Source organism: Puntigrus tetrazona, unplaced genomic scaffold (genome assembly GCF_018831695.1).
Source record: "Puntigrus tetrazona isolate hp1 unplaced genomic scaffold, ASM1883169v1 S000000148, whole genome shotgun sequence".
Lineage (NCBI taxonomy): Eukaryota > Metazoa > Chordata > Actinopteri > Cypriniformes > Cyprinidae > Puntigrus > Puntigrus tetrazona.
Window position 1 is genome coordinate 1,782,501 of NW_025047824.1, and position 10,807 is coordinate 1,793,307.

General features: G+C 39.9%; 1 protein-coding gene across 3 annotated transcripts; it reads left to right on the forward strand.

The window, feature by feature from the left end:
* The first annotated feature begins 1,447 nt into the window (after positions 1-1,447).
* Positions 1,448-10,393, forward strand: znf217 (zinc finger protein 217). Of its 3 annotated transcripts, XM_043230269.1 has the most exons (7): positions 1,448-1,653; positions 4,906-5,061; positions 5,136-6,811; positions 7,162-7,284; positions 7,565-8,896; positions 9,697-9,817; positions 9,904-10,393. In XM_043230269.1, the coding sequence occupies exons 3-6, from the start codon at positions 5,503-5,505 to the stop codon at positions 9,804-9,806; spliced, it is 2,874 nt and encodes a 957-aa protein (XP_043086204.1). In that variant the 5' UTR covers positions 1,448-1,653; positions 4,906-5,061; positions 5,136-5,502; the 3' UTR covers positions 9,807-9,817; positions 9,904-10,393. The 3 variants fall into 3 exon arrangements, with proteins under 3 accessions (XP_043086204.1, XP_043086205.1, XP_043086203.1); XM_043230270.1 differs by lacking the exon at positions 4,906-5,061 and having other exon boundaries at positions 1,448-1,666; XM_043230268.1 differs by lacking the exon at positions 4,906-5,061.
* Positions 10,394-10,807: the final 414 nt, after the last annotated feature.

A 10,807-nucleotide genomic window follows, 5' to 3' on the forward strand; every position in this document is an offset into this window, starting at 1 on the left:
AAGCATTAATGCTAACTGGTTTTTCAGAATGAATAAAAGTTAGCAAAACAAAAGTTACCATGCTTCCGAAAAAAAACGTTTAAAGTGTAATTGCCACCACAAAATTGTACATGAAACACAATACATATTGATGTGTTAGAATGTAAAGACGTTTTAGGCTAATGCATAAACTAGCATGAAGATCATTTCTACCCATTATCCTTAGTTTGAGCTGAAAACTCAAGTGCGCTTAGAATTATTAGCAATTCTATTATTATATATAATTTATGATACGTGTGTTTGTTTTGTAACTTTTTTGCAAATATATTTACATGCAAATATATTTACATTATTCTTCGCTTCGGCTAGATTACATACGGGTAACCAGCCGCAGGTCGCGCTTTATGGAGGGACATTTGTTTACAATGCGGGCTAAAAATGACTGCTAAATGCTTAGTGTTGACTTCCTTCTCATTACTACTAACGGAAGCCATCCTCACACGTCAGAGCCTGTGCATAACTCTCATGCCCCAGATCATAATAAGCAAAAAGCGTAAACCACAATTCCACTGTAACAATCTTGATGAAGGATAGTTGAGAGAGAGAGAGAGAGAGAGAGAGAGAGAGAGAGAGAGAGAGAGAGAGAGTCACGTGACCAGAGGTGAGCGAGTCGCGACGCTCCGTAGAACGCTGTAGGTTGCGTAAACGGTTCTTTTGAACAAGCAATTCAGTGAATCTTTTACGTGGGGACGTTATTACGTCACCACGTGGTCACCGATGTCCCAGCGTGGCATACTGCGTACCCTTGAACCTTTCAATATAGCCACATTTTTATTTAACCCTATTTTTTTATTTAACGTTTGCCGTAACAGTTCGCCTCGGCCACGATTCAGCTCACGTAAACAATTAATTCAGAGCCCATATTTAATAAGACACTGATACGCTGTTTCACAACTCCTCCAGGGTGACTTTTTAATAAAACCAAATTCGATATAACTTTTTTTTATTTGTTTATTTTATCGCTATCTAGTTATTGCCGTCTTTATTATTGTTTTTGTTCATCGCGAGTGACGAAAGTAATGCTTGAGATGAGATGCGATTAACCGTTGGGATTGATTCATAAGTGTTTTGATTCACTAAAAAGAACGGGATCATACGACTCACTTGTTCACGGGAATCGAACTACGCCGGTGGCGCTTGATGTATTTTATTCACACAAATGAACCGACTCGTTAGCGTGATTCATTTGACAATCCCACTAGTTATTCTTCATTTATTAAATGTATTACTTGGTTAGCGTTTACCCTAGCTGGTTGCACGTCCTTTCGTCTCTTTGTTTTGCTTTACTTTCTTATGTAATTATCTGTAAGTAGCATTCTCTGGTTTAAGTTCGAAGTTAGTGATTCGTTGCAAAGATCCGACTCAACCGCGCGTTAATGAATCGGACATCCGCGGGAGCGCGCCCTCTCTCTCTCTCTGAACGCAACAGCTGCATAGTGAGTGATTTGCAAACATTGAAAGCAAGGCATTTCGTCCGGCTAACAATTGGCTAACTCAGCTAATCAGATTTCCAGAAAGAAAGAAGCTACCAAACTAACACCCCGTATATGTTAATAGTTAATATAGCGATTGTTGGCACACAATAAGAATACCTGACGAAGTCTGAACATAATGGTAGGTATGGAGGGTGAGTTCCTTATTTTCAATATCACTCATCGCTAGCGTGTCGTTAGCCAAATTTATATTATCAGCACGAGCACAGGTTGATCTAAGCTCACCAAAGTTAACGAACTGGGACGTATTATTGAGTTTAACAACAACACTCCGTTACACGAAACAAAATAGAAGAGGGTGATAAAGTTGGTGCCTTTTTTTGTTATGCAGGAACTGCATTATGATCTTTTGATGTTCTTCCTTAACTTGAAAGGGGAAAGAATAGACAACAACTTGACTGAAGTTTCAACCATCCCCCAAAAACAAACCCACGAAGTCGTTTTTTTCATATTATTTCATACAATAATAGCTCTCGATGCAGCCAAGTTATTCTAATAGCTACAAAGAAGAAGGAACTTAAGTCACAATATAATGATTTTTATTTCGTTCTTATTGGTTGAACGCCCAATCCGGTTTGTTTTCGTAGTTTATTTCGTCCAGCTGTGTAGGTAGTTTTATTCGATAAGTTGTTTATTGAAGTTATTCCGCTTCTGCTTCACCGTGTACCGATCTCATTGTTCTGTAGTAAAAACAACTTAACTGTAGTCAGGGAGGAGTTTTGTATCGCATTCCAAAAAGAAAGCAAAAAAAAAAAGAGGGCATGCAGGTATATCGGCGAGGTATGTAGTAAAATAAGTGCTAAAGCTGCTGATCAAGTTAGAATGATCACGTGTCAGGAAATTACAGCCACATTAAAGACACGCTTCCACACACGAGGCGTTATTATCTATATAAACCATGATTTTGTTTGTAAGGCGCGTCGTTTGCATGGATTCTATTATGTTTTTTGGGGGGGAAAACGATCGTTTTAAACTTGGCTTTATTATGTGATTAACCGTCGTTTTAATTAGCAGCCATCGCCACATCCCTTTGACTTGAGCTCGACGTCAGTTTTGCCTGGTACTAGTATTGTATTTGAATGTCGTGTTATATACACCGTAAAAATAAAAATTATAAATCAATTATATATATATATATATATATATATACACACACATATGCATACAAAATGTGTATGTGTAAATATGTATAAAAGAACATAATGCACTTAAACTCATTAGTTTAAAACGTTATATATATATATACAATTGAATAAAACTGTGTGTGTGTATATATATATATATATATATATATATATATATATATATATATATATATATATATATATATATATATATACACACACTCATACATAGTTTTATTATATATATATATATATATATATATATACCCATACATATATATTTATATATATATATATATATATATACACATGTATATATATATATACACTCATACATACAGTTTTATATATATACACATACATATACATATATACACATACATATATACATATATACACATACATATATATGTATGTGTATGTATAAGTATATGTTTGTGAGTATAATGTTTTATTCCATTTTGAGCTCTTCCTGAGATAATTACTGAGTGGCGGGTGTGTTTTTCTTGCATATTGTTTTTCTGAAGTTATAATTCCTATTTTTTTTCCACTCATTTGCATGAGCCATCCACGCCACTCATTGTTCTACACGACAATTACTACAAGTGTAACCGACACTGTCTCTTTTTAAGAACTTCTTTTGAGAAATTTGGATGGTTTGGGGGGCCAACAAACATGCTATTCTTTTTGAACAGGTTGCATGGCAAAGCCCAAACAAAAGAGTAAGACAAACACCAGCTGGTCTCTGGCTTTTTCTTCAGCATGTTAACTAACCGTGTTTTAGGCTATTATAATGACTCAAGCATAGGTGGGGCCATTAATTTGATCATTTTGTAGTATTTGGTTTAAACTTTCTGTATTTGAAAGCGAACAGCTTTGCTCGTGATTACTTTGATATCTGAAGGGTTTTGAGAAGCAAAATGGTTGAAATCAGCACAGCAAGGCCTGTCATTAGAGCAAGTCTACATAATATAAAAGAATTCACAGATTGTATAATTTTTTTTTTTCACTTGTTTTTTTTAACAGTGGTTATTCAGTAGATAACTGATGTGCTAAAGCTTCCTTTTCAGCCTCCGTTTCTCTTTTTTTTTCATCTTCAGCCTCTGTTTCTCTTTTTTGGTGCCTTACATTAGCGAGGCCTATTTTTGTGTTTCCCTAAAAGTGAGTTTGTGCGTGTAGGGAATAGCGGATTTGATAATTCATGATTAATCGTTTTTGTCTTTTGTATTTAAGGCATTGCTTTGTAGTGTAAGATAAGCACTTGCATGTGCAGTTTAGAAGTGATTGGCAAGATGCCTGATCCTTTGCGTTGAATCTTGGGTGTTATATAATGTCCTAAGACAAAGATAAATGTGGTTCCTCATATTTATTGGCTTGTTTCAGCATGGAAGAAAGGCTAAAAGGTTGCAGAACAATGCTGTGACTCCACCTTAGACCTCAGTGAGTGAGGTTTCGCAGATATTGTGAAGGACACCGCTGCAGATAGGCATACGACTCTGGCTTCCTGTTGCCTCACAGTAATGCATCTAAAGAACGGCATTTCGTCAGTATTGTCCCTGAAAATTTTTCTGAAAGATCTGAAATTGGGTTTCCCCTACTTGTGTAAATGTCCAATGCAGAACAGTTGATGTCAGATGTATGTGTAATTTATTAGATATCGGACATTGCAGGGGGTTTTTTGTTTGTGAATTATACATATTCACAGAAATGTTATTTTCAGTAAGCAGTTGGGCACTGTGTTTATCTTATATCATTACACGGGTATGGTAATTAAAGGTTGAATAAAGAACTTTTATATCTTTTAACTTTTAATTTTGTTAAAATACGTCTTTGTCATGGTGTAACGACATTCCCAGTGGAATAACTTGGCAAAGACGACTTTTCTCAGGGGCACAATTATTATAGAATAACACAGCTACAGCTCAACAACCCTTTAGCTGCTGGTTTATTGCCATTTCACATACTTTGGGGTCACAGCCTTTGGATGTTAGCCCAGATCTTTAATCACAAGTTTACTATTATCTTTTACTCATTTGTTAAGCTATGCCATGTTTTACATTTCTCCCTCTCTGTGTGTGTATGAATGTATGTTTATATATATATATATATGTGTGTGTGTGTGTGTTGAATACTTCTTTCTATTTTAGAAATCATCTTAGAATATTACTCGTTGTTATTCAATCCACTTTTGATAATTTACAGTTACATTTGCTGCAGTGTACTTAAAACAACTTTTCTTTTGTCTCCAGTTTACTTTAGAAAGTTAAGCAAAACATCAAACTTGGAGCCCTGTGTGGTTGCTAATCTTTTTTTTAACGATCCACATCATGTTTCATCTTAAGTAACAGTACAAAAGAGATGAGCACTTGTTTTCTCTCCCCCATTAATTTAATCATCTGAATTTTGTAAGTGTAGTCCTGAGTTGATTACATTCCACAGAACTGGCCACACCTGACTTAGTCTTTTTCTTTCATTTCAGGTTTTGCCTGTCAGGACAATTCCTCTGTGTGAATCACAAATAATCAACTGATCAAGTTTATGCCCCATTTCCTGACAGCGACTGGCAAGCCTCGACTGCTTCTGTTGTCCAGAATGGATCATACAGGCTTACTCAGACTCTTAGCATACGTGCTTTGCTGAAATTTAAAAAATCTCTTTGGAAAAATTGGCAAGTTCCATGGAAGTGTTAGGAGTTATTTGGTATTGTGTAATCTAATGATGTCCTTCATGAGTGTTTCAAATGCATGACACTTTTCACATGTCCCATAACATTCAACATAGTTTCGTACAAGCTTTCAAGTGAAACTTAATAAAAAAAAGAAATACCCAAGTAAATTCCTGTTGACATGCCTACCCACCCACTGATCCCGTATGTGGAAAGTCCTGATGGACTAGGTCATGACATTCTCAGCCACAGCAGTGCAAGCATGCCAGGTACTGGATCTAGCATGACGCCCCATGCCAGTGGGGTGGAAAAACTAGACACGCTGGCAGAAAGTAGCCTACCTCTAGACTGCATGTTTTGTGAGGAGACCTTCCTGCATCAGGAAGACCTGGGACCACACCTTCTGTCCCAGCATCCCACAACATTCCATGCTCCCGCAGTGTTGCGTGTGGAAGCAGAATTCTTAACTCCCAGCGAAAGGGCTCGTACTAAGACCTGCCCAGCTGTGGAAAAGAATGAGGAGCTCTGTTGCGTTGTGTGCGGCCAGGCCGTCGCAGATGCGACCGAGCTGGAAACACACATGCGGAAACACAAGGACTCTTTCACGTACTGCTGCGGCCTCTGTGGACGTCGTTTCAAAGAGCCGTGGTTCCTAAAGAACCACATGAGAACCCATGGTGGAAAGGCTAAAAGCAAAAACCAGGACCTGGAGATTCCTGCCACCGTTAATGATGTCATCCAAGACCAGCCCCCATCACCTGTGGTCACGTCGTACAAAATGTGCATGGTATGTGGCTTCTTTTTCCTGAACAAGGAAGTTCTGGCTGAACACAGCAAGGTCCACAATCCTGAACTGGAAGTGGATGAGAACGTCCCCTCTGATAGCCAACCTGCTGAGGAGGTTCCTGTATCGCAGAAGGCATTTTTGCAAACCCTACAGTTGCATCCTTCGACTGCAAGAGAAGAAGCTGAACAGAGTCATTCGTCTGGCCGCTGGATATCCCAACTTGATCCTTTTAACACCTACCAGGCTTGGCAGTTGGCCACCAGGGGCAAGATTGCAGCAGGTCCGAACTTGGCCAAGGAGCTCAATGCCGACTCCAACTCTGACAACGAGGACTCTGGTTCTGAAAAAGAGGAACTAGGGGCCATTTGGGCTTCTGGTGGTGGAGACAAACCCAGGCGAGGCCTACGAAGTGAACTCAAGCCTAGCGAGACTCCTTCCCCTTCACCTGAGCAAAAAGGTTTGATTCGTAAAGACAAGCCAACAAACTGCGAAGAGTGTGGCAAGATCTTTCGGACGTACCATCAGTTGGTCCTCCATTCTAGAATCCACAAGAAGGAGCGAGGGGGAGCAGAGAGTCCCACCACACCTGTAGACGGGAGGGCCCAAAGCGTAGGCTCTTGTAGTAGTTCGTCTCTAGACCGAGCCGAGGAGTACTCAGAGGATGGCTCCGAAGAGGGAGTGCCAGTTGACGCCTTTAATCCAGGTATTATTAGACAAGTGCTTAGTATTGTTTTTGCTTTTTTATTAGTTTTTAATTGCTTTGTAAAACAACTTGCCATCATCTGTCAGATGTTCATCCACAGAGTGCTTCAGAGTTCATCTGAGATTGTCATCATCTTTTTGAATTATGTACACCATAATTGCCCAGAAATGCACACTCTTTACTACAGAAGCTTCTTCTGTTTCAGTTGCAGAGCTTAGGTTCTTAGGGCTCCCTCTGCTGGTCAAAAAAAGAGTCCATATTTAACTTGTGCCACTTGCAGTTTTAAATTTCTATTCTATTCTGGATTTCCATGTGTCATTTAAGGCTAAAAGGTGTCACTTTTCCTACAGAAAAAAACGAGGAAGGATCGGGAAAAATGAAGCTGAAGATTCTTGCGCCGAGAAAATGCAGTTACTGTGGCAAGACTTTCCGCTCAAACTATTACCTCAATATTCATCTCAGGACACATACTGGTTAGCTCTTTGTTGTATATTCTTTTTGCATCGTATTGGGTCTAATTTTGCTTTGCTCTCTGTCCTCAATGGCTTTTATTCCAGGATGGATTTAGTTTGTCCATTTATTGTCTTAAAGGAATAGTTCACCAACAAAAATGTATTTCGTCATCATTTACTCACCCTCGAGTAGTTCAGAAATGTCTTGGGTCACTATTGACTTCCATAATATGACAGAATTAAAATTTTTAGATGAACTATTTCTTTTAAGCAAACATTGACATCTCTTCTCATTTCACAGGTGAAAAACCATATAAATGTGAATACTGTGACTACGCAGCAGCACAGAAAACGTCTTTGAGGTACCATCTAGACAGACGTCACAAGGACAAACCTTTCACGGAAATCCCGAACATTCCTGCAACACCGTCTGCTAGAAATATTATCAAGGCCATTGAACCTCCCAAGAATGTAGATGACAAACAAGCTTTAAAACCAGCCAAACAGTGGCTTGCTCCTAAACCTCTGCCTGCCAGTGTTAAACATGAGCCAGGCATGAGCCAAGCCGTTATTAACAGCACAAATCCTTCCATTCAAGTCAAGCAAGAGTATGTTAGTGCTCCCGCTGCAGCTCCTTATACCCCTGTGGGAGAGGTCAACAAAAAATCGGTAATCCCGAAGATGGAGGAAAAGGAGGCTACCGAAGCACCTTTGAATTTGTCCCTCAAAGTGCCACTTCCTGTATCTGCTACCTCAGTACCCAGAAAACTGTTACCAACTAACACATGCACCTCTTGCTCCTATGAAACTCTTTACCCTGAAGTTCTCTTGATGCACAAAAACCTCATCCACAAGGAGAAGTTGGATGTTAAGAAGAACGGATACAGGGGACCTCAGAAACAGAAACGGTACACTGGTTGCCCGCCGGCTCTCGAGGGCAAAGACGTCACTCCCTTGCCCCACATCAACAGGAAGCATCCCCGTCGGACCAAATCCCCCTTACGGCAACCGGAAAAACTTGGGGAGAAGCTTTCGAAACAGCCTCAGATGTCTAAGATTTCTCCTGCGAAGGAGCGCTGGAGAGATCAGCACCAAGAGGGCCAACGGGGCAGGGAATCGGATGCAACCAGCTCGCATTCTAGAATCTCAGAGCAAGAATCTAGCAGAAAATCAAACGTGCCATTGGTAATCGATCGAGAGCCGTCCAAACAGAGGCCTGGCCTGGATCACGAGATGAATCAGAGGGCAAGCTTGGGCAAAAACGGAATGGTTTGGCCCACAGATCCGGCTAGACTTTGCCTGTCGGACCGTTTCCGGAACTTGACGCAAACGGACGTCGGCGAACCCTCTAGCAAGAGACACAAGTCTTTTGAGCCTCTACATACTGCATCTGGACGACTCGGAGAGGATTTCAACCGGATCGTACCCTCTGGCAGAAATGCGAAAACCTTGTTGCAGGCTAACTCCCCTTTGGCTTCGGTTAAGGTGACTCCCACTCCGTCTCCCAACAGCATGCAGGCCGACTGGAATGTCATCAACCTGCTCCGCAACTACCCGCCCAACAACCTGGCCTCGCTCTATCACCCCGCCGCTGCAGGCTCCAGCCACGCTGTCATATCCTCACCGGTCACTGGTGAGTATTTACTACATGTTTGTCAGCAATTGGTCATTGGTTAAAAGAAATAGCTTTTGCAAATTTAAAGATGAGCGTAAAGAATTTTCTCATTTGGTTGTATTTTTCATTTGTCAAAATATAATGCTATACTGGTGAACTGTATTTCAACCCTGTTATGTATTTTTTTCCCTCTCTCTTGGTTTAATATATAATATAATTTTTTTTTTTTGCTGTAATGTTTTAGTGGAAAGATTGGAAAGAGATATATAATTAGTTAGTTGACGTGTCATGTTTCCTGTGGTGTAATATCAAAAACTTTAAAAAGGTCTAACATTTAAGAAACCTTTCTTGTGCTAATTTTTTAAAAACTAAGAATGAAGATACATTTTTTTGTTATTTGCATGTTTTGGGTTTTTTTTATATATGTATACACAGTAGTCAACATTTGTAAGTGGATCAAAATTGTATTTATATATTTTTTTATTATTACTTATTTTTATTGTATTAATTTTTTTATCAAAGTTGGCCTAAGATAAAAGCACATTTTGGTTTTGTATTTTAAAACAATTCATATATATATATATATATATATATATATATATATATATATATATATATATATATATATATATATATATATATATATATATATATATTTTATTTTTAATTTTTAAAAAATGCAGGCAGCAGTCTTTAACAATTATTAGAAGTTTTATGCTTTCACCATGGCCTTTTAAGCGCTCTTGTTAAGCAGTTCTTTACTAAGGAGTTGTCCTGGGATCATAACTGAAGACTACCCCGTATGTTCCTCTTTTCAGGGAGCAGGTCCTTGATCTTCCCTCACTACTCTACTGGTATGACTCAGAGGAGAGTCCAAACCAGCCCTCTCAGTAACGACCGCTGCGGACCTTCAGATAAGAGCTCTTAGGCCTATCCGGGGTAACCGTCTTCAAACGTCCTCGCTCTCATTTCACAGGCGCTGCACTGCGCCTTGCGTAGCTAATCGCTCTGTTTCTCCCCCGCAGCTTCGAAATGCATCGACGAAACGGTGGGGTCCTCAGTTTTGAGAAAAGTTGAACCGATTTGATGTTGCTCGCTGTTCTTCAGACACTACCGCCGCAAGGTTTGACGTGTTGGAAGGATGTACTGTGTGTGGATATGGGCCTCGGGGCTCCGCTCTAGCCTTGGCTGCGAGGCAGAACGAACTTGGACCGCAGCCTTGAACAGTGTTGTTTTGATTCAATTTGCATTCCATTATGGCAATAGATTCATCCGCGGTGCACTTAACGCTGAAGCTGAACGTCAGACGCATGACAGTTGACTTGTGAATCTGTTGTGGGTCGGTGGTTTATTATGACGGGCCTAAATACTAATCAAACCACAAGTCCAGCAAGTGCCTCCATTACTTTTTATTAAAAGCCTAAATGCGCGAGTGGACGCCGCTGGCCGAATAAACAAAGAGGGCCGCTTCGTTTTTTTTTGTTTTTTGACGGCGTCCGTATTGTTAATGTTTAACATCTCTTTTTGCAGGTCAACTTTATGCTATGCACAGAACGGGATCACTTCCCGAATTCGAAACCACCTCATTCGTACAAAATCGAGCTGCTGTTACCGTCTCGGATGCGAGACTTCCGAAGCGACGGCGACGTTACCGTGTATCGTTTCGTAGGTACATTTAAAAGCGAGTAAATGCAGGGACTGCGTGGAAACCTCTTTCACTGTGACAAAGACATTCAACGGGATCCTCAGGATTGATGAGAAACATAACTGTGATTTTTGTGCCTCCACTGCTGAGCAGTTTCCGCCAAATGTGTGGTGAGCATTTTCGATGTGATTTGTGTTACGTTTTCATACACCAGAATGTTTTTGTTGTCTCTTTTTTTTTTTTTTTCTCAATAATCAAGTGTATATTTATTTCAGGCGCAATAT

Bases quoted from the DNA above. Each gene is read 5' to 3' on its own strand.
- znf217 (XM_043230270.1), top strand. From the start codon at position 5,503: ATGCCTACCCACCCACTGATCCCGTATGTGGAAAGTCCTGATGGACTA. The intron at 6,812-7,161 runs GTATTATTAGAC...CTTTTCCTACAG, and splicing joins AGTTGACGCCTTTAATCCAG to AAAAAAACGAGGAAGGATCG. The intron at 8,897-9,696 runs GTGAGTATTTAC...TCCTCTTTTCAG, and splicing joins CATATCCTCACCGGTCACTG to GGAGCAGGTCCTTGATCTTC.